Source organism: Perca flavescens, chromosome 24, assembly GCF_004354835.1.
Source record: "Perca flavescens isolate YP-PL-M2 chromosome 24, PFLA_1.0, whole genome shotgun sequence".
NCBI classification, from domain to species: domain Eukaryota; kingdom Metazoa; phylum Chordata; class Actinopteri; order Perciformes; family Percidae; genus Perca; species Perca flavescens.
This window is the reverse complement of record NC_041354.1, coordinates 13,167,158-13,191,997: the sequence shown is the minus strand read 5'-3', so window position 1 is coordinate 13,191,997 and position 24,840 is coordinate 13,167,158. Positions and strand designations below refer to the sequence as shown.

The window sequence follows — 24,840 nt, the reverse complement described above, 5'->3', positions numbered from 1 at the left end:
AAACATTTACATCGACAACTGTTTTGATAACTGATTAATCATTTTAGTAATTTAAAAAAAAAAATCACTTCAACGCTGAACTTATTCATCACAAAACTTTCAGAAGCTTTGGACGACAGAACCCACTAAATGGAATATGATTTTTAAAGGGAAATAAAAATCCATTCAGTGATTTTAGTCTCAAGATGTAAACTGTGTCAGAGCAGGTGTTTTAAGTCAGCACCAGACTGTTGACATCAACACAGTAAAACAGATTCTCCCTGAGCTACGAGCCAGAAAAAAAAAAAAAAAAAAAAAAAAAACTACTGTAGGTTGTAGACTGGACAAAGATATCACACAGGCACATACAATTAAGGAAAAGAAAAGTTATTTATATGGTGTTATCTTTGGTCTTGGCTCCCTGTTTCTCCTCTCAGTCTTATGTAAGTTGAAAAAGGGTCCCTGTCTGATTCAGAGGCGTGGAGGGTGCTGCGGAAGTTCTGGAATATAATCTATTTGCTAATTATAAACCAAGGCTAAAGCACAACCAAGCCGCTCCACTGAGCTCAGGGCTGTACCCAGAGGCTGGGGAAGAATTAGAATAGTCTGTGCACACACACACACATGCACATAGCCTCAGAGTGATTAGACCCGCCCTGGATGCGAACAGCAATTAACTGCAATCTGAGCCCTGTCCCTCTCCTCCCCAGCCCTCCCACCATCTCTTCCTGTGTCTCTCATCCCTCGTTCTTTTATCTGCATGTCAGCCCTTTCACTGTCTTGATTATTCTTAAAGGGATCCCTTGATGTTTTGGATTTTACTCGGTATCTTTTCTTCAGCACACACAGGTCGCGTTGCTGCTGGAGAAAGCGATTACACATACGCTCCTGGATAGGAGGAAAAAAAAAAAACAGTCTGGGTTGTTTGTACTTCTTTAAACCAATCACAATTGTCTTGGGCGGCACTAAGCTCCAGTCGCAAAGAGGGTGAATCTGCAAAATGAACTCAGGAAGGAACTTGTTTTGGTGGAACATTTGCACCCCGCAAAAGAAAACGCCACATAAAATATTAAAGGAAGTTAACTGTGCACACATTACAGTAATGTGAGCTATATGAATTAGCTGAATACATGGTTAAACGTTATTTGCTCTTACCCACTGGTAACCGCTTACTAAATCGTGTGTATTTTGTCCATAGCAAATCCCCACCAATCGTCCAAAACATCCCAGTTAGTAAATGCCATAAATGTGTGTGAGTGTGTGTGTGTATTGTAAATTGTACAGACATTGTTTTAATAAGCCAGGTAACATTGCTTTACTTCCCAATCTTTAATTTCCTGTCAAAGTTTTCCATCATTACTATGTACAATAGCGTTAAAACAGTATAGCAGTTAGCTCCGGCACTAGTTGTTGCTTTTAAAGACTACGATAGTGGCAACATAGGTGGAGCTGTACGGAGAAAAAAGAAAGAGTATTTGGCCAGTGGGAGGCTTCGCACATCTGGTGGGTCAGACTGCCTGAAAACCAGCCCACAGAATCTTACAAGTTCTCATATTTATGAAACACAACTTTCAAAACTCCAAATTGTCTCGTCAAACTCTCGTCATGCCCTCATTCCTGCCAGCTCCTCAGGTGCACTATTCTCTAGAACTTTAAAACTGTCATTATTTTCTTTTGCCCCTCTATTTCTTCATCTTTCTCACTACCCTGTTCCTCTGGACCCCGAACCTCTCTATCCAAAAACTTGTTTGGGCAGCTATCCCTGTCTGCTCTTTCAACTTTCTCCACTCCACCCCTGAGTATATCCTTCATCTATAATCATCCTGCAACCTACCCTCCCAAACCTCTGGGCTTTTTTTTCATACCTCCCCATTCGTCCATCTTTCCCTCCTTCATATCATCCATTCAACCCTTTCAACCTAAGTGGCCCCATCTGCCCTCTGGCCATCTGTCTCCATTTCTCTGAATTTTTCTTTCACTGCCTTTTTCATCATCTGTAGTTTCTAAATCATCTCTCCCATTCCATGTTTCCTTTCCACAACCTTGTGACACTATTTTAGGGAGCAAAAATGAAAAGAACATTGCTGACAGTTTTATGAAAAGAAATATTGAAAAAGGTGTGAGGAATAGAAGAGAGTCATGAAGCAGGGATTGTGTGTGTTTAGTGCCGGTGTGTAAAGCTGTGTGAGCAAATAAGAGATTATTAAACAACAAAATAGACATGAACATCAAGAACAAGGTGGAGACAGACAGCGAACCAAAAGGAGAGAAGAGAGTAGAAAAACAGAGATTCTGCAAGGGAGAGGAGTGAGTGAGAGTACAAACAAGTGAGAAAGAGAGCAAATACTGTAAAGAGCAAAGGCCAGATTAAAAAGTACTAGGCTGAAACTGAAAAGGGGAACTATGGATCTATAACCTGCTAAGCTGCGAGGACACACATAGAAAGAACTGTACTCACTGAGCTAACACTCAGGCACATTCTCTCAGACATGCATGCACATGACTCAAAAGCACTAAAGTAACAGTGTTCTTGGCACAGAAGGGTAGGCTATTTGCAGCTGGAGATTCCCATGTAGACTTGTACTTGTCGGTGCCTAGCTTCTCCCTCACAGTGAAATGATCTCAGTCATGCTTGCATACAGGGGCAGCTGCTTCACAGTCGGAGTCCTTGTTTTTTTTTACTTTTTTGGGTGAAAATGTGTCACTAAGTGGCCAAAGAAAAATCAATCAGTGTAGGTTTTTAATAGATGACGTTGAGAAGAAATATAATGCACGATTATGCAATCAATTCAAATAGCAATTAAGCACTGAACTGCCAGAATATTTGTACTGTAAAGCAGCTGCAGCAAGCGTTGAGTTAGCATAGTTGAAACAATAAGGAGAGTAACTAAATTAAATTAAATTCATGTAATTCATCCAAGTAAGATTTTCCTAACTCTCAGACATTGCTTATTTATAACTGTTTAAGTTATGGTGGCAAAATACTCATACCAAATTTATTTTTCTTGTCTTTGCTAACATATTTAAACTCAAGCCCTTAATTCAAGCAAGTGTTTTTCCCCTTGTCAAAAAAGGCAGACTGTACGTGATTCATACAATAGGTTTGGACTGCTCGTTAATTTAGTTTGTACCGAAGAGAAAGTACGAGAAAAGTGTTGAATTTTCTCAGCTTTCTGACATTTTATAGATTAGCTGAAAATGAAAATATTCATTAATTGCAGCTCTAGCTAACTTGTTACGTGAAAATAAGGCCTGTATATACTGTGACTTTTTCTGCAATTTATCAGTGGTGGAAGAATTATTCAGTCCCTTTACTTAAGTAAAAGTACTAATACCACACTGTTAAAATACCCAAGTAAAGTAAAAGTCTTGAATTTAAAATGTGACTCAAATAAAATAAACTCATAAACACTCTACAATGCAAAATTCATTTAGGAAGGAGGTGTTATTAAAGCACGCTCATGCACAAGGGCACACACATACATACACCTAAAGAATTCTGAAAGATGCCAAGGCATTTTAAATTCTTGGAAAGAAATCACTGCAGGTTTTAAGTCAAGTGTTGAAGGAAGCTCTTGGAAAAGGAACATACAGCAGTGGTGCAGATGGAAGTGATATCACTCTTTTAAATTAAATCCTCTCCCTCTTTCCTCACCCGTCTTTTCCGCATCTTTCCTGTCTCCCTCTATTTTAAATCATTTATATCATTTAGCTAGTTATTTTCATGCAGGGTGCACATTCTGAAGTGAATAATATGAAAAGCAAGGTGTATTACTTTAAGGCGTCCTACCTACTTCTACCACTACCACAAATCATGAAAAGTACATAGTCTAGGGCAGGGGTCTTCAACGTTTTTTAGGCCAAGGAGCCCTCATCTGAAAAAGAGACAGAGCAGGGACCCCCTACTATATATATTGTGTAAAATTGAGTTGCATATTAAACTTGGCCTACAATAACAATTTGGGGTGACTTAGCGCCTTTACACATACCTTTATATGTTGCATAGAATACTAAGTTATTAAAATAATAGTGGTTGACATATTCATATATTTATTCATCATGTTTTAATGTTAAATTGTGGCACAGTGAACATAAGCTTAACTGTATTTGTGGATGGCTACCTTATGGCTACCTTATCTATATAAGGTTATCATTTGCGGAAAGTAAGCCGATCATCAAAAAAAGATTTATTGTTTCAAATATGTTGGAATCATGTTAATGTATATTTTCAGACATATTTTATTATATTTTTAGTTTTTTATTGAACTATTGCACAATAATTTGGTGGCCCCCCTACAGCAACTCTGAAATGAAAAATGAAAGATTTATATAAAACATCATATTGTTGTTGTCAAAATCTAAACCAATAAGCTGTTAGATCAGATGAGAGCCAGGGGTTATTTTACCACATTAACCACCAAGGCACCACACCTCAAACATGCATTTGATGGTTTGTCCCAAAGCAAGGATCAGCCAAAATGTCCTCGTTCCAAAATCTACAACTCAAATTGGTCCTCACAAAGATAGACGTACAAGAGCACACAACACACACACATATACGGAAAGTGTCTGATACTGATGCAGCAGAGAGGATCAAAGTGGAGCAGATCTTATTTCTGGCCTTGTGAGTCTCTGTCTCTGTGTGTGAGTTTGGGAGCGAGAGGCGTGTACATGCACGTGCACATTATGAAAAATGATTGCTGACTTTAACAGACCTACCAATTGATCTCACTCATACAAATAAGAAATGTTTTTAAATGATTTATTTTCAAGAGACAACACCTAAAACTTATCTTTGTCGATCCTCCTTCTTGTTGTATTTTAGACTAATTCCTCGCTTTTTGCTCGCAGGTTTCTCTATAGAGCTCCCCCTACAGCTTCGGAATAGATAATTGTCAGCTCCGATATTTATTTGTGTCTGACTCCTGGCTCGGTCAGTCTGCCGTTTCCTCTTTTTCTTTTCCCCCTAGCTTTCTGCTTCTTTTTTGCCGGCTCAGCAATGACAATAGTGTGAAAAACTCCATCGCTACCTTGTTCTTATAGCTAGCCGGTTCCTGAATGGCGCTGTGTATGTGTGCAGTGCCGTGAAGCAATTTGTTACATTGCGAGACCTGATATCACGCGATATCACGGCTCGCCGGCCCAGAGTTGCAAGGGTTGGTTTTTCCGCTCACAGCCACTAGCGGGAAGTGAGACGGCCACCATTCAACCCGAAACAAAAGTTGTATAACCAGAACTCCGCAGCTGTCCAGTTGAGGTAAATTAAGCTATAAAAAGAACTGCATAGTTCCCCTTTAACAAACTATTGATCCGCACTTTGACGAGTTGAAAATCCCAACCAATCCAAACCCAGGGAGGATTCTGATCCCAAGCCCAATGTGAGTGGAAATGTTCGCAAACAGGTTCAGGATTCACACATCCACCTGTGAACAAATCACACAAAGTCAGATATGGTGTCCTCTAATGACACCATACCAACTGTCTGTGTGGGGTGATGATAATAGATCATCACATCAATGAGGCATGACAATCTGCAAGGCAAATTACTTTTTGTGGTTGACTTCAGACCAGCGTGAGTCTTCCTCCGACCTGATTGATCAGCACACACCCTGCTGTGAGCTGTTGGCCCACTTCTGTTGACTCCTCCTAACCCAGAAAGGGGTTTTGTATGCTCTGACATGGGGGGGGGGCTGATTTAGCAGGGAGGGGGTTCCTCTGGGATCCTCGACTACCAGACTCATTACAACTCACACACACACGAACACACACGCACGCATGCACGCATACACACACACACACACACACAGCCTCCTCTGGCCTGTAATGAAACAAACTCCATGTGGGTCAGATCATACACTAAATCTTCCACTCCATCCTGACTGAGAGACAATGTTTGTCTGTTCATATCCATCACTACACAGTCATTCATATTGCCACCCATCCCTTTCTTCCCTCAAGAAAACAACAGCTGCCTATTTTTCACTACCATATTTCGTGTTATGTTTGTTTTCCCCTCCATCCTCTCTCTCTCTCTCTCTCTCTCTCTTTCTCTCATCTCAACCTGTCTCTCTCTTTTATACAGAGCCAGACTCAAACCTCCCAAGAACAGGTGGATCTGTTCCCACACATTCATCTTCATTGCCAGCATCTCACACAGTCTCTCTGAGGACAGGTACAAAGCCATCGTCTGCCTCTGCTGCCATCTTCTGTCCATAAATGTCATTACTTGATCATGCAGAGCCACTGAATCAGAGTTGGGAGTTAAATTTTGGGTTTTAGACTTTTAATTGTAAATTGTGACTTTCTAAGATTTTTGGCCTAAGGGGAAAAGGTGCTTAATAACTTCTAACCAAACCTAAGCCCTTGCCTTGTCAACAACACTGCAGCTTACAGGAGGTTTTAAGCTAAGTGAGTCTAACCGGACTCGCTGACGAGTGCAGTTTATGTTACAGCAGATAAACGCACCGTTTAATCCATTTCTTACATTTTTGCTTGTGCTTTTGTTTGTTAAAATGATACGTCAATTCCAACTGTTTTTATGTTGCTTCCCTTTCCTCTAGTACATTGTTTCAAAATGTTCATACTTGCTGAAAATATGTATCATTTAATCTACTATGAGTCATCGTTGATTTTTTTTTACTTGTGAGCTATAACTGAGTCTTTATGCAAGAATCTGTGTTCTCTTCACTCTCTTTTTTCCATCGTTTGGTAAAACCTTTGGTTGTATTTTCAAGGCCTGTTCTTTTTATATGAAGCATTCTACCAACTTCAACAATGAATTTCTTCGATACTGGGGGGCTGAAATGTCCAAATCTTTATTTGTTCTATTTAGCAACACAATCGAGAACTATAATGTTCTATTTTATTTCTCATAAGGGCTCATAATAGCCTTATAGCCTTTTTTCCAACTTTCTTTTTAACAAAAGTCTCATATTTTATCCTTGAAACACATTGCATTACAAACAATGTTGTGTAGCATTAATTAGGCTACTAAACTATGACCATGTACGAGGTGAGATAGACAAGAATTATTGCTAAAATATTGTCAGTCGGAATCATATAGCCAGTTTCACCAAATAATATTTATATTTTTTTATTTCAGATATTCTATAAGTAACTACCTGAATCGTACTCCCATCTGTCTTTTGGAACAGATTTGTGGTGATGTGTTCATGTCGAGACGCCCTAAACCATCCAGACATTTCCTGAGGTAAAGCTTTCCGTTGTTATAACGTTTAACAGTGATTGGCCCAGCTGTTAGAGTATTTAATAATCACCACACCTGCTGATCTATATTCACCTTCACCGAGGCCTTTTGCACAAACATGTATGTAAAGCATCTTTTGGGGAAGAGAAAAGAGAAGTAAAGAATGCTGAAAAAACAAGTCTAAAGAAGAAAGGTGAAGAGAAGTGATGTCAAGTCAAAGGAAGAGAATGAAGTGAAGAGAAGTGATGTCAAGCGAAGAGAAGAAAAGTTAAAAGATTTGTTTTGTTTTGGTATACATGTCAGCTTTCTATCCTGGCCCCCTGCTTTTTCTGGGTGTACCCACCGTTATGCATAATAGACAGGAGTCCTTAGTATGGCCTGAATTTACCTGCCTGAATTTACCTGCCTGTCTGCTCCAATCAGGATAAGTGTCCAGAAGTATGTGCCTAGGAAAGGAATGATGGGTAATAGCGAAGTGGTTATGGACCTGCAGTGTGCGATAACAAGGCAGACATGGCTACACATCCAGAAACACATACACGTAGATGTATGTACACACATAGACACACACACACTCCCAGTCTCACACACCAGATGACGAGTTGTCAAAGTTGATAAATTCTACAATTTTAAAACCAATCTACAAAAGTATACAGACCCTCCCACGGCGCCACACCCTCACACACACACACACACACACACACACACACACATATTCAGACACACACACTGACACACACACAGCCTGGCATAGGGATACATCAAGTGGGAAACATGTCCTCTGCTGCATACTTTTGTGTTGCCAGGGGTGGTATATTGAACAAAATTGCCAAGCATACTGAAAAATGCAGAGCCAAGGAAAAACTGTCTCTATCCATCCATCTATTGTGAATAAACATCACACTGAAAAATTCAATGCATTGCTTAGAAAATAAATGGTATGATATAATTTCTGATTATACATTGTGAAAACATTGTGAATCTTTGTACAGTGGTGTTATGTTGTTTAAAACACAACTGGTAGCGTAGACAGGTGCAGAGGAGAAGGAAGTCTTGCAACAGAAGGTAGTGACCTCCTGCACACTGTCACCACTTTTTTTAATGACATTAATGCTGACAGTTTGCATGAACCTTGGTGGAGAAAACATTTGAGAAAACTGGAAAAACAAGTAGATGTAACATACTCCCTTGCACTAAACAGGATTTAGCAACATTTCAGCCCAAATCTGAAACAGTTGGGGTCATTTGCTTATCTAGTCAGTCCACTGTCAATGCAATCCGATGTAATGGGCATTTAGCTATTTTACAACTTTTAAAGGTGCCCTGCCACATGTATTTCCTTACTTTCTACCATGGACTCTGTAACATTTTTTGTGGAAAAAATGCCTTGGTTACCTTGTTTCAAGCCATTCTAGTGTGGTATAGAAAGCCTGCAGGAAGACTCAGCTCAATTTGTGCCAGTTCTCATTAATATTCAACAAGCTAAGCTGCTTGACTCTGATTGGCTAACAGCTAGCCAATGAGAGCCTGGCTATCAGCATCCTTTACCCAGCGCAACTGGGCGAGCTCATGAATAGTAATGAGCTCAGGCAGTATGATGTCAGACTGACCAGCTTTTTAATTGGCCTGATTTCTCCGCTTATTTCCTTTCAGTGGCTAGAGCTGACAGAGGAGGTAGCAGTTCATAAGGAACAAAATCAAGCAAATATTTGACAGATAAATGAATAATGTAAATTATTATTATCATTAGCCCTGGCCTGAACTGCATGATCCAGCTGACTTGTTAGACTGACTCTTACTTATTCTAGGTTCGCAATTAATTTTAATTAATTACAGGAAGTGTGAATTGAACACATCCTTACATATAATGAACTTCTTTCCAGGAATTACGGAGAAATTATTAAGATTTTATGGACATGTAAAATAAAGCGACATTTCACAGTTGTTTTGGATACATTATACCAAACAGTATGTGGTATGGTAAATATCTAGAGCGTTGCCTGTACAGAACTGAGACGGTCAGCTAGATTTAGCTACTGCCAGACCATACAGTTTACAACAACTTGGGTGGTCAAAAAAAAACTAAGTTGACGCTGGGGAACAAAGGAGAAACGGTAATAGGAGATGTACAGTAAATAGAGTGGAAGACAGAAATAGGGTGTGGAAAAAGCTATGGAAGTGGAAAGTGGGATAGGTTGACAGCGGGGAGTGAGAGATAGAAAGATAAGACAGAGAGAAGGTGGGGGCATGGCAACCTCCCAAACTAGGCTATGTGACACCGCACAACAGCCGTCCATCAGGCCAGCTGACCGCTATTTCCAGCATGAGATGACCCACCAGCTGTACAGCAGGGGAGTGGGCAAGAGACACACACAGAGACAAGAGAAAGTGTGTGAGAGAGAAAGAGAGAGAGAGAGGAGGGGGGGGAGGTACAAGCTTTATTTATGCATTGAAGCTTTATTTAAGCTGGTAGCTCACTCAAGGAAAAAAGTTATTTACACAGACAGACAAGAGCAGAAGGAGGAGATTACCTGTCCCAGTCGCCATTTGTATAAGAAAAACTCGACCCTACTGTTTGACTCTGTGTCTCACCGCCCAGTGAACCATTCTAGGTCATCCAGTATTTACAAGCGCAATAACGGGAAATAAAATCTCTGCTCATCAACTAATCCCAGCACGCTATGAGAGATTCAGTGTCATGGTCACAGATCACACAAACAACACTTTCACCCAGAACGTTTTTAGCCCTGGGTATAGGTGGAAGGTTAGCCCGGATATAATTTAGTACCGATTTAGGTCTACAAATAATACTAATGATACCATTGACAAGGCGAGGCCTGGACTGAGCAAACTGGATAGTTCAGGGTTAAAAGGACAGCGAAGGGGAAGTTTATTGGGGAATTAAATGTACTAAATTTGGCACACAGGGTCACAAGACATAACAACAACCTAAGAAAACATCACATCACATCACATCACAGGGAGGGGCAGCCCAACCCCATCCCACAATGTTTTATATCGCATGCCTTAATGTTCTTTGATGATTGATTTATGGCAAAAAAAAGTTTGTACCATACTAAGTAAATGTGTAAATGTGTTCCTGATTTTTTTTTTCTTAGTACAATACTTGATAGTTCACTACTTTTAACCTCTCACATGGTTTCATCTAAATTGAAACTGAAACTGTTTAAGTTCCAAAGAAGTCAAATTATCCAATATTTCACCCAAAAAAATGAATATAATATAATAATTTCCCAATGCCTCAAATTCATCTTGTGACCATTTAGTGGGGCCCAACCCTAGGTTGTGAACCACTAGACTAACCTAGCTAACTGTATGTACAGTAGTTAAAACTAGCTCCACCTCGAGCAGCTACAACAGTAACATTTTACTTACGATTTGATGCATCAGTATTAACAATCTAATATATTAATATACATGACATGATATATATCAGTTAGAGGGGACATTTTACTGTGGAATGAGTGTTTTTATTTTTTTAAACTTACTTAAAGTACATTTTGCTGATATTTCATCTGTACTTTTACTTGCAGGACTAGAGTAATAGAGTCTTTATACATTGTTGCATTGCTATTTGTCCTTAAAGCTTTAGTGCGTAACTTTTTGATATTAATAAACGTAAAATCATAAATTAAATCGCTTGATTACCCCTTGATTGTTATTACTTATCAGAAATTAGGAAAAAAAAATAGCCAAAGATCCTCAAACTTTATTTGCCACTTTAAGTTTAAGCAGATAGTGAATTAACCTGACTTGGAAGACTGAGATCTACTGTGCAAACAGCACCACTGAACTGTATATAGGATTGATGAAAAAGGTAATTCATTCATTCATTCATTTTGTCTTAATTGCTCATAATTTACATATTGTAAAACTATAACTGCAGTATACTTTATTGTGTTTTCTGCGACAAGCAGCAACTGAAGTAAAACATTCACCACAAAGGTCACAGGCATCAGCTGTTGTTGGATTTGCCCTGTGTCAATATCCTCTTTGAAGAGGAAGACATTGTGCTCATGGGAAATGTAGCTCAAATTTTCAGGAACAGCAATGACAACATCATGACACAGAGGCTGGAAAGTCATATTTGCATACATGTGCAAATGTGTGCACAATATTAAAACAAATTATATAAATACATATAAAATAAGGATAAAACAAGCAAAGTTTGGAAACACCTGTTGGTCTTTTATTTCTTATCTTCAGTAATGCTTATTTTTACCGATATAAAAACAGTATAATTCATTTCAAATGATTTTGGACCCAAAATAAGAGCAATTAAATGATTCAAACTTCCATTTAGTCGATGTTCCCACAGTGTTGCATAGCAGGGGATAATACTGTTGAAACTTGAAACTGATTTTGAATTTGTTTTCCAGTACAGAAAACAGTAAGTGACTGTCTATAAATATTTTGGGAAGCTGTTTTTCTTTGGGCACGCTGCAGTTATTGAATAGTTTTAAACTGTGATTTGTGAGTCCATTGTGTGTTCAGCTGATATTCTAACAGTGCTAACACTAGACTAACCTTCTATTTATATTGTGGAAGTTTAAGAATAGCTTTGTTAAAGCAACAAACCTTTTAATTCCAGCTTGCTATTGGCATCCATCTGAACTAGACCCATGAAGCATTTTTGGCAGGAGATTCTCAACTTTTTAACAGTATTGTACATCATTTTATTCATAGTTTAGCGTTTTCAATTACTTATTGCTATAAGTGTCAGTCTAATGGAAAAGTGTGTGATTATGTTTTAGGAGTTTCCAGTGGTTTGCTACTGAGCATCCTCAGCAGTGTACACAAGCATAGGGTGTCTCTTGCGTGCGCAAATCGATATACAGCAACACACACACACACACACGCGCACACACACACACACACACACACACACACACACACACACACACGCACGCACGCACGCACACACACTAGGAAAGCTTTGATTTCCTACCAGATCGAGACTTGATTATCTCTCCAAACTCGTCCTCGACCGGCTCATCGCAGTAGTCCTCGGGGCGCACACTGTCCGCCATCGATAACAGGGCACCGGGTGTTAAAAGTTCTAGGCTACGTGTGGGTGACTAAACGGACAGGTTAAATCCACCAGGAGGGGGAAGAGACCCAAAGTACAAATCCAGACCAAACAGCCAAAGGTAGAGCGCCCAATGTGGACACAAGAACGGAGCTCCAGTGAGGACGGAGGGGAGGACGAAGGCAGGAGGAGGACCCTCCGGTCTGTCAGACGGTGACAGACGGAGCGGAGCAGGTGTGCAGGGGGAGCTGGGTGTCGGAGCATTCCCACCTCTAAATAGTAGGATGCTAGAAGGTGGTCTCCATGCCACTAGCACACCGCCCCTCCCCTGTTTGGCGGACGCCATGCGTAAAACCCGACACCCTGCGGACACTTAGTGGACACTTATTTCCGCACTGGGACGATGAGGTAGTTGAAAAATATCAAGGTGTGTCAACTATGGACTCAACTTTGACCTGGGTGGTGTTCACATAACAGGCCACAACCAATGTGACCACATTCATATTCAAGCATAACGATTCCCCCCATAACCCAAATTAGTTTAGTAGGTTACTGTTGATCACTTTGATGTTCATGTATTTGGGACATGTATTTTGGAGTTTGGAGAAACATGGAAAGATGGATGAACTTCATTGTAAAATATAATTGGACTGATACCATGGTATTCATGAGCCGCAAAAATTGAGAAATGACTCGAAGTTGTATTTACTGTGTAGCAGACAAATTGCTTTTCTTTGCTGTTCTCTCCAGTGAGGAAGCGCATTGCTCACTGTGGCTAGATGGCAGCGCCGTTACACACTTACTAATATTAGATCTGCTGACTTGGACTTCCTGGATATTCAGAAGTAGGGCTTGGTTTCTGGCTCCATTACGCACGACGCGGTACGCATTGATATAGCCTAAGAGTTGCTATTATTAGATATGATGGTGTGATGGATCCAGGCGCGGCTGTGGGCCACAGACTCCCAACTAGTCACAAGTACCAAAGCCTTCGGGTATGTAGTGTGGTGTAAGTGAATGAGGTTTCCCAAAAATAGAAACCTAGGCAATGACTGGCATCCCAAGCAGCCGCCGACTGGACGGTCTGCGCTGCTGTCTGGACAGGGGGAGGTGGTTGGTGTGGGTTGCCCGCTGGGGTGGGGGCTGTCGTTCAGCTGCTCCACTTTGTGATGAAGGAAAGTCGTTAAATTCACAGTAACACTTCTGTTTTGTTGACATTGGCTTTACTTTATCATTATTTTGGAAATTTTCAATTCAATTCAATTCAATTTTATTTATAGTATCAAATCATAACAGTTATCTCGAGACACTTTGCAGATAGAGTAGGTCTAGACCACACTCTATAAATTCCAAAACCCCAACAATTACAGTTATTCCCTCAAGAGCAAGCATTATCAGTGGCTGTTGCGACAGTGGCGAGGAAAAACTCCCTTTTAGGAAGAAACCTCGGCAGACCCAGACTCTTGGTATGCGGTGTCTGACGGGCCGGTTGGGGGCGTGATGAACAGGCAAATAATAGTCACATTAGAGATAATGGAACAGTGACTTCGAAGGTCACCGTGGACGTTCATGTCAGAGCAGGGCACATCGTGTCATACTGAGTAGTGCAGTCTCCTATACCGGATCCTGACTACTCTGTGCGTATGAACATCACAGCAGGGCGTCGCGGGATGTAACGTGGCGCTGCAGAGCACGGGTGGATGCGGCGGACGCAGCAGGACGCAGCAGGACGCAGCTGGATGCAGCAGGACGCTGCAGGATGCGGCCGGGAATTGCAGAGAATCGAAGAGCATAGCTCTGGGAAGAAGAAACATATGGACTCCGGGGAGTAAACTCCCCAGAGCTAGATTAGTAGCAAGCATTTCTGGGACAGGATGCATACAAAAGTAACAAGTAGAGATGAGAGAGCAGCTCAGTGTGTCATAGGAAGGAAGGAACTTCCCCGGCAGTCTAGAATTGTAATAGCATGACTAAGAGAGGCAGGTTAAAGAGAGGTGCCTGGTCGGGTTAGAACTCTCCCCAACCGGATCGGGCTGTACTGGCCTGCCTCCCTCTACTCTCGCTATATTATTAATTATATAATAAATAAAACTGATGACTACGAAGACAAGCAGGTGGGCCGGGTTAAGTGGACGCTGCAACTCCTCACTCCCTAACTATAAGCTTTATCAAAGACGAGGGTTTTCAGTTTACTCTTAAATGTGGTGACGGTGTCTGCCCCTCGAACCCAAAGTGGGAGCTGGTTCCACAGGAGCGGAGCCTGATAGCTTAAGGCTCTGGCCCCCAGTCTACTTTTAGAGACTCTAGGAACCACAAGTAACCACAATGCAACCTTTTTTCACTGCTGGTGGAAAGTTTAAAGTTTGTTGCACCTGTAACCACATTGAACAGTGTCATGGAGTACACCCTGCTGAGAGGTCAAACCAGAGGAAGAGGTCAGGATAAAAACAGATTTTTAGGGGTGTTAATAAGTTAAGTATATATTTTTTATTTTATTTTGAACTTATTAAACCCAAGTGGTTATTCTAGTCTTCGCCACAAACTGAGCTTGCATATTTGATGAAGGTGACAGAAATGACTATAAACCATTGTTATTAACCAAATAAGTAAATATTTCATGTTTATATTCTATGGGGACTATACATGAACATATTAGTCTCCAATATGAGAAATTCAAATAGACCTGACTAAAAAGTACTGTCAAAGTTGTAGTCCGTCAGATTTGAGTTAGGTTGTTTTTTAGCGGCAGCTTTGGCGGTAAGAAGTCATTGCAGGCGGGCCTCGGAGACCTTATCGTCCAGTTTCTTTCGAAAACGAACAGTGTCGACTGTATGATGTCGGTACGTTGCAGCTCGCACCTGCGCAATGCCTTCACATGCTCCAGTCCACATTGATAGCCGTTTGGTCTAAGAGCTCAAAGCTTTAGTGCGTAACTTTTTTATATTAATGAACGTTCGTTACATTCAAGCCACTGCCAAATGAGTTGATACAAAGCAAATTAAGACTATCAGCTCCACAAAACTCTCTCTGTATTACTCAGTATGGCTATGTTCAGAAAATGGTGTTGTCCGGCGACCTTCAGGTGCCGAAAATTGAGCGAAGATAATCACCTTTTCTGAAGAGTCCAGAAGGGTGAGGGTGGTGGGCGATCACGGAAGGCTTGTATCATGTGGATGCGGCGCAGAGGAATGAGACTGCGTAAGCACAGTTGAACTCGTTAGCGCGGTTAGCCACGTAGCGTTAGCAGAAACGAGTGGCTCAGCCCGGTTAATGTTAATGCACTTGGTGTCACGCAGGCAGTGTGTAAGCTCTAACCTGTTAACATGGGAGCCGAAACGCTCCAGTGTGTAACCGGCCTAAGCCGGAGGTGGCTGTGCCAGCATCAGCTCGGTCATCTTGTAGGTGTGGGAGTTTAGTTTATAGCCTACATGTATAACTAAGTATGAAACGTATACAGTACATAACTAAGTATCAATCAATCAATTAATCAATCAATTTTAAGTGACATGAAATCTTACGAGGTACAATTCCATGAGTGTTAGCCAATCAGAGGCCGAGTAGGGCATTTTTAATTAATTTATGCATAAAGGTTCTATTTTTTCTTTCTGTGTCCCAATTCCATACTACATACTACAGTAACTGCATACAGTATATAGGATACTATATACTATACTTTATAGTCTTACAGTTAGTCAAATTATCATAGCCTACCTTTTTTTGGAATTAAATGTTTTTATTTTCAACTTTCAGTTTCCTTTTTGAGGGTGGTTACATACATGGATACAGTGCAAAATAATAAAGTAGCGTGTGTGTGTGTGTGTGTGTGTGTGTGTGTGTGTGTGTGTGTGTGTGTGTGTGTGTGTGTGTGTGTGTGTATGTTATCATGGAAAATATATTTATATGTCTGTTTGGCCAGATTTAGTGACCGCGATAGCATCACAACTGTGCAAGATACAGTCACGAAACGTTAGAGTTGAGATCAAAATAAAAGCTGAGTTTGAAGATGGCTGTGGTCTGAGCAAAAGCGGGGGTAAGAAATAAGGAAGGGGCCCCTGTCCTGATTTTGCGTCGCGGCTGGTGTGATCCCAATCGCAAGATGGTCTCTAGATATTAGCTGTCAATCTTTTGCAACTGATTTAAGTTTTACAGATGCGAAATCTTCCATTTCTTTTGTGTGTTGCATTTTGGGAAAAGAGTGTCGTATACTGACATTTTTAAGTGATTTGTGTCATTTTGTGATTTGTGAAACCTGTTAAGAGTCACAATATAGTGGATTTGGGACACCCTCAGTCAGTGCTCTGGGTAGGCATGGCAGAATGTGGACAGCAGGGGGAAGTATAAACACAGGTTACAGAGTACAGCATCAATCTTTACTATAAACTAGGCCAGTCAATCTTGGAAAGATGTTTTCTGGAGACATTTCCCTCAGGGCTGAGTAAACAACAAAGGAGCTGTAGTTGATTCTAAAAATAAATAAATGGAGCAAGAGAAAGAAATAATCCATTGTATTATTTCATTGTCAGATCATTCAGACATATTCTGATTGTGTGTTTTATGCTAAATGACACAGATGTTGAGTGTGGCAGATGTTAGGTGTACTTACTGTGCTGATGAGAGCTAATCCAGGCTGACAAGCTCCTTAACCGACCCCCACTCTCCTGGAGATTTTTAGCAGCAGTTAGATAGGCAGAGAAATCATTTCAGTTTTCAGTTAATCAGCTGTGCTATAACTCTATGAGTAGAACTTTAAAGTCTCTCAGAACAGAAAAATACTTTGCATATCTACAATGTGAGACAGGTGCACCAGAGTCACAATCAGGTCAAAAGTTGCAAAGAAAAACTCCCGCACACTGTCTAACTAGGAACCTTTAAAGCTAATTACCCTGTCGCCAAATTTCGGCCAATACCATTGGGCCTGCAACATCAACAAGCTTTTTTTTTTGGAAATCTAATAATACACTGGGTGAGCAACCCCAGTGGGCCCAGATGGAAACGTCCTCTTCATGTCTCTAACTTTGGTCGGTGGTTTGTTCCCAATTGCCTCTCTCAACTAAATAAGTCGGCTCAGAATCCATTTGTAAAACAACACTTTAAATATGCACCCAACTGGAGAATTAGCACCGCCATCTGTTTATTTTGATGAGCTCCACTCCCTGTACCAACATAAAAGTAGTAGATGGAAACATGCATCCATTCAAATCTTCCTTTGCAGATTTTTTCAGTAAAACTGTGCTCTCTTTAGATGCTGAAAAAGTGTCTTATAATGTAGAATGGAAATACCTGTTCTATATTCTTAAGAAATGATAGGTGGTGTAGTGTGCAGTTTCGGCACTGGGCGTGTGGTAACTTATATGGGAAGTGTGTAGGGCTTTGAATGAAATGGCTCTCAATAGTTTGCAGATTTACAACTCTATGATAGACTCTTAACAATATAAACTCCATAGCGGCTACAGGTGTTCAGTCATTAATGACTGAATTAACCTTTTATTTTGTAACTTTGCCGAGGTACAATAATTATGATTATAACCACACCCCATATGTGATTCTTCATTTGTTTGCGCTGTTGTTCATTTCAGTGCTAGCCTTTGATCTCGACCAGTAAAAGCAAACATTTAGAGCGTATCATTTCTGTCACCTCTCGGGAGCTCAGCCTTCCTGCGGAGACAACAACAGCTGCTTCTCTGCTGCATCCGATTTATCTTGTTTCTTTTGTTCCATTCTCACAGTTTATCAGGATTTTTTCATCTTTTTGGTTTGACTCTGTAACACAGAGTGTGTCAAACTCAATTTCACTAAGGTGAACTAAGAATCACATCAAGGGCCAGTCATGTTTAGTTTATTCACATGCTTTTATTTCATTGAAAAAGTCAAGGATCTTTTACTGGATTATTGCATGTCTCATATAGCCTTCTCACTTACAGCTTGGTCCACATAATGCCCCAAAAAAGTAACTTAGCCATCAAAGTAAAAAGCGACAAAAAATTAACATAACATAACCCTAAAAGCGTCTGCAAAAGTGACAAAAACTTCTGAAAAAGCGACAAAACATTGAAAAAGCTACATAAACTAGGTGGGCCAAAATGTATTGTGAACCTAAATTGCTATGTGGGCCGGATCAAAATCTGCGAGGGGCCGGATTTGGCCCGCAGGCTTTGAGTTTGACCCGTGCTGTAACAGATGCAACTTAAAATGTAACCAAGTACAAATCTTCTGATAGTTAAGTAAAAGTAAAATATCCAGGTTTTTTTTAAACTCAGAAAAGTACACAAAAACAACTTTGTTACACTTACAAGAGTGTTACTTCCTGCCCTGGGAATACTGTTTAGTTTTTGGGTGAGGTGTTCACCATGGCTTTTGTAGAACAATGTAACAACTATAGTATTTATTAAGCTTTACTCTATCAATTACAGTAGATTCCCATTTGTAAAACATTTAGTTTTTTGGGAGTTGAGAACAATATTGATGTGATGTGGATGTGAGTAATAGGCTATATTAACTGGAGATCAACAAACACAGACTGCAACCTGGGTAAGCCTGGTTTGCATTAAAGCCGAGGAAAAACTCCCTTTTAGGCAGAAACCTCGAGTGGTGAGGAAAACTTCCACTAAAGGTATACATGCAGCAGTTACACCAATTACATTATCATATTAATAATTTATTTTAAAATAAACACCCAACCAGAATATATTGCACTAGATGTATATTTTTAAGTCTTAGTTAGTCCCCTGGGTGCACTTATTTGTAGCTTACCGTTTCAGGATGCTGACAAGTTTATCTCAGGATGCATGCATTATTGTAGTGTATATTTAGCTAAATTAAGCTAAATGTTGCTAAATTTAGCCAACATATCTGGTTCTGTAAGATAATACTGCATGATGGTAATTATTTCAGAGCTGAATAAAGATGACAAAAGACGTGAGAAGGAGACATTTTGTTCAGTGCTTTAATGTGCCAACGTACAAAGAGATAAATGCTTATTACTGACATCTCTACAATGGCATCTAAAACATGCCAACACACATGCACATACACTCTTTCTCTATCTGTCTAACACACTCTTCCTCTGTCATTCAGACACACATTCATACACACTTCCTAAATCCCTATGCACATCATTAGACAGTGTTTCTCTCCAGTCTACTGGGAGATGAGGCATAAAACAGAGCTGTCTCTTGTTTGCGAGCCTCTACTTTTCATCAGTAAATTAATAACCAAACAAATGCATATATCTACGAGTCAGACTTGGGCTAAAACATACAAGGAACCAGCAGTACATTTCTTTTGTACAGAGAGTCTGGCCACTGTCCATTGACAAGTGTTAACTTCCTTGAAGGCGGGTACTCCGTTGATGTTTAAAATTATTGGATCTGCCCAGAGTCACTCTGGATCTGCCATAACCAATTGCTAACGTTTGGTCGTGACGTATGTTATGTGAATGTGCAACAAGAGGGCAAACCGACAAGGCTTATATTTAGCATTAGCATCGCTAGCGTTAGCCTAAGCCAACTCCTTAAAATCAAACTTTTCCCAAACCCTGTGAGGAAGAGGGACACATCATCATGGCCACCAACACAACTCAGCAAAGATTGTTCTGGCTCGGGCTTTAACTTCTGGATATTCGGCACAACGGACCGAAAGGCTTCACTCGCATCTTTCTCCGCCGCCATTATGAAACTACAACTCTAGCGCACCGCCTCAACGTCATCATTCTCAGCCTGTCTCTCTGTTCGCTGATTGGACCGCCAAATATTTGGCTGGAGAAAACCCAAGACTATACCGTGAACCCAGAAAATTGAGCGTAAGTACATAGGAGGGCAGAGCCAGGCTAGGGTCAGACACCATGGAATCAGAAATACCAGGTATAACGTATTAAAGAATAGTTGTGTTTTTGTAGCAAGCTCATTTAGCTCCCCATATAAACTACACTGAGGTGCCTTCCACAAATAATCGTATTTACCCAGAACCACATTGAAGTGCTTCATTAAAAATCAAAGCATGTAGGTCATTTTTTCGAAACTGGTGCAACCATATTTGCCTTGTCATTTAGAATCAGAGACTCATAATTAAAACTGACGTGACATTGATTTCAGCTCCTAATTAAGAAATCAAAACACAGCGACTTTAACTGCATCTGCTCGTTCCTGAAGGCAGCAGCTATGAGAAGTTAGGGTATGTTTTGTTTTATGTATGTAGTGTTGTCACTTTGAATCTTGGAAAAAATATGTACTAATAATAGCAGCTGTACAATGTTAAACTACCCGGCAAAATAAAGCTGTACATCTTTGATCGGAAAGGGGATTTATCTCCTTTAGAGTGTTTATGTGTCTGACGGGTAAATTAAGAATAAGGGTGCTGTAACACCACGCTGTAAATCAACAACATTTTCAGTACATCAAACTGCAGTTTCAGAGTTGCTGCAGACAAATATTCTGCAAAAAACAAATGCAAACCAATGTTAGTTTTTTTTTTTATTGTCATTTAGTCCTTCCATTATAATAATGGGATATTGGAAATGATTCATGTATATTTTAACCGAGATCTGTTACAGTGTTAGTGCCTAAGGCTCCTCTACACCACCAAAGCACAGAGACGTTTCTAGGTAGCAAAAACACCCTCACTAAGCTGTGATCATACAGTATTAAATATAGTAGCGGCCATATCAAATATCATACTGGTGGTAATTATCTCTATTACAGCACTTCCTCATTGTGTCAGGACTTCTGTCTAACTCTGTCAGCATGGAGTAATAACACACAGGTGACACAAAGTGCTTCGTCCATGACCTGACAGAAAATCTGGTGAACCAACAAAGCTAAACACTGATTCACCAGAGCCCTACCACTGTACACGGTGAGCTGTGACATCTTTCAAACTGATAAATTACTAAAGAGCAGGGTCACATGCTTAAAAAAGCACCCGCTGACCCATATAGCTGGTATGACTAATGGAATAATGGCCGTAACACTGAGTGCTGTTTCTGCTTTTACTGAGGGCCAAATTAAAAGATGGGTAAACTGTGACATCCAGTCACTAAAAAAAAACACATAAAAGCATTGAAGGTCAGGATTTTCGTCCGCCTCAGAAGACTCTACTTTTATATAACATCAGTTCAATACTACTTCCTAGAATATACACTGTGAATTTACAGCATGACGTTTATATCAGCCTGAAATGGCTTGTAAAGTGAGATTAAGTGACTTTAGTTTCCACCACATCCTGCACACAAGTTTACTGTTTAGTAACGCTTTACATTGCAGCCTACAAATTACAGTGGAAATATTTTGGACATGCAGGGTACCAATGACAATATGAATATAATAAAATATATGTGTTTAGGGGTTACCTACTGTAGAAAGTGGTCTAGGTCTTTCTCCAACATCAGTTTGTTGACCATATCAATTCTACATTGGATCCCTAAACTATTACTGTTCTAGTATTTATTCATTATATATATATATACATATATATATATATATATATATATATATATATATATATATATATATATATATATATATATATATATATATATATATGTATATAGTGGTATACAGGTATATTGGTACACCTGTCTTCCTTAAATTAATAGTGTGTTTTTCCCAATGGCAAGGGACAATAATTGATTAAAAGAATAGTTGGACATTTTTGGAAATACTCTTTTTTGCTTTCTTTCCCAGAGTTAGTTCGATACCACTCTCATGTCTATGCCAACAGCTAGTTTGACTGTACGGATTAAACAATCAAAATACAGTAATGTTTTTATTAATGAGCTTTCCAAGTGCTGGTAGGTAGATTTTGAAATTCGGATGGAACGAGGCTATCTTTATCCCATTTCCAGTCTTCATGCTAAGCTAAGCTAACCACCTGATGACTATAGCTTAATATTTAGTGTACTGATATGACAGTTGTATCAGTCTTTACAACTAACTCTTGACAAGAAAGCAAATTTCCCAAACTATTCCTTTAAAGGTGCAGTAGGTAAGACTTATAAAAAAGGTGCAGTAGGACTTATAAAACTAACTTTCTGTCATATTTTCTGAAACTGACCCTATGTTCCAGTAGAATTACATGAAGCAGGTCATTTAGAAAATAACTGCGTGTCAATCACTGCTCATGCACACGCATTCATTCTCCCTTGTGGGGGGAGGGGCTTAGGAGACCGTTTTGGGCATTACCTGAAAGAGGGGAGGGACTGAGAAGATGTCGATGTTCAAGTTTTTTGACCAAGTCCTGGATCTTCACAATCCTACCTACAGCACCTTTAATAATGATAAGTACTCTGTATTCAACAACTTTACTTTACATTTTTACAATTTGTTATATAAAAATCAAATCGCAACTTATTTCAATATCAGTATTGCTATTCCTTTTTCCTGCCTTGTTATTCAGGATCAATATCACTGTACCCTCTAATTCTAAATTGTAAATAGGTACTCAGTAATTAAAAAAATAAATAAATACTTACAATGCAATTTATTTTTAAGTCCAACTTAAACACAAAGTTGTTATTCCCTAAGTCCCTAACCTCTTGTCTTCTTCACTTGTTCACATGTTTATCTTGTTATAGGTACGCAGTCATTATTGTATTGATACCCGTAACTTGTGGGCTGTAATCTAATGCGTTATTGAAATCTTAGTCACATCAGATCTCAGTCATTAATAAAACTTCAATGAGCTGATTTTAGAAGCAATACTGTTGTGGTGACAGGCAAAACTAATCAACAAGCATCTTTGTGTCAGTTTATATAAAATAAATGGACTTCTGTCAGCTGCATGAATCGTGTGGCGTCTGCACAGTTCTACATTTGTTAAGGTGGCAAGGGGGCCAGCCTGGATTCTATTTTTGGGTGATGGTTACTTGACAGCTCCATGGTAAATAGGTGGCAATGGAGAGCACAGAGAAGACACTGCTTGTATCTCCAAAATATCAGCTAAATATTTCTTATTTTACATTAGACTCACCGTGCACTTTTAAAATTACAGAATGGGTTTTGAAGGGAGAATGGAGGTCACAGGGTTAGGAAAGTAATTCAGCACACAGGTGAAGGTGAATTTACAGTTCATCTGAGAGAAAACATAAATAGGTTTTTGCACAATGAAAGCAAAACGTAGCTTGCTTCCTGTCTTATCGCCTAATACAATCTGCATAGAAGTTACAATATTTACTTCCCCATCCATATTTACACCCAGAAACTGCATTGGACTCATGGCTACCATCCAAACAACTGATGATTAGAGCCAAACCTTGTGGACAGGGGAAATGAGATAAATACTTGAAAGCAATGATTATCAAATGTTCTTTCTGTAAGGTTGTGATGCTTTGGTATAAGTTACAGTCTTACCTTTTTCTATATGTGATAATATAAGTCCCAGCAACCATATAATAACATATAATACTGACATTTGACACTGACTGATATTGACATTTGCCTTTCCTGTGCCAAAAGATCCCTGACATTTACTGGAGACAAGGAAACAGCAGGCTGATGTTAATGAAACATGGCCTTATTCTATCAGTAGACACACTGATCTGGTTTAAAAATAGTTAGCTACAGTGGTCATGAATACATGCACACAATAATGCATTGATTCCTCATACTGAGAGTTAGGTGAATGTCTAATTGTGTCCTTTAAATTATTCTGTTATCATCTGTTAGGTACCTTTTTTAGATTATGAAGTGATTTCTGACTAAAATATTGCTGATGCCACCTATGCATCTCTTTTACCAACACATAATGCAAAAAAAAAAAGCTAAAGGCCACACTTTCGCCCTTTCACCTCCGCCAGAGCTGGCTACTTACGTTTATGAAATAAGACAAAGGTGTACATGACCCAAGGGATGTCTAATAAAGTCATACTTGTTTTTGTGGTTTTACGTTCCACAGCTGAGTGCATAATCACATTATTACATTCAGAATGCGGATCCTAACTTACCTAAACTATTCATGCTCATGTAAGGATGCCCACTGAGAGACTGTAACTGTCTGTAGTGTTTATAGCGAACACACCCATCGACAAGAAGGAAGGATTCTCCAAAAATCACAGTGCGGAAAAATTTGGCTCATTGGGAATCGAAATTTAGCAGACCCTTGAAGGCTGCTAAGCGCAGGCCCGTCTCACACCTCCGACCGTTGCTAATCAATCATGACAGCTGCATGTGCACACCCTGCGGGTTGCCACGGTAACAGACAAACGGGTCGATAACAGAATATTGAGCGGGCGTCTTTATTTTATTCCCCCCTCTTACCTCCGGCCCATGAGGAATCTATCTGTCTTATTAAAAGTTATGAACAGCAACTGTAGCGTCTGATCCTCTTTCATGTCCTTGTGAAAGTTTAAGAGCTCCAGAGGACTCTGAAAAAAACAAAAAAATGCCATAATGATGCACTGATGGAGTAGGAGTCTAGGGGTAGATTGCTGAAGCCCAGCCCAAAGGATTTAATGATGACAGCTGAAGATACACGTGCCGTTGCATGTGCATGCGTGCGTAAACGTGTGGTAAAAGCCTCCCAGTGTGACATCCTGATTCCAAAGTAAAAGAGTCAATAAGTTGGGTTGTTAGTAGTGACTTGCAGTTTAGTTCACAGGGAAGAAAGAACAGAG

The 24,840-nt window shown here is 39.8% G+C and overlaps 1 protein-coding gene across 1 annotated transcript in view; it reads right to left on the bottom strand.

The window, feature by feature from the left end:
• dmd (dystrophin) overlaps positions 1-12,474 on the bottom strand; it is a 416,019-nt gene extending 403,545 nt beyond the window's left edge. The window contains exon 1 of the mRNA XM_028571814.1: positions 12,156-12,474. Coding sequence (XP_028427615.1) covers positions 12,156-12,237 — 82 coding nt within the window. The 5' untranslated portion in view covers positions 12,238-12,474. The remainder of the gene's footprint in view (positions 1-12,155) is intronic.
• Positions 12,475-24,840: the final 12,366 nt, after the last annotated feature.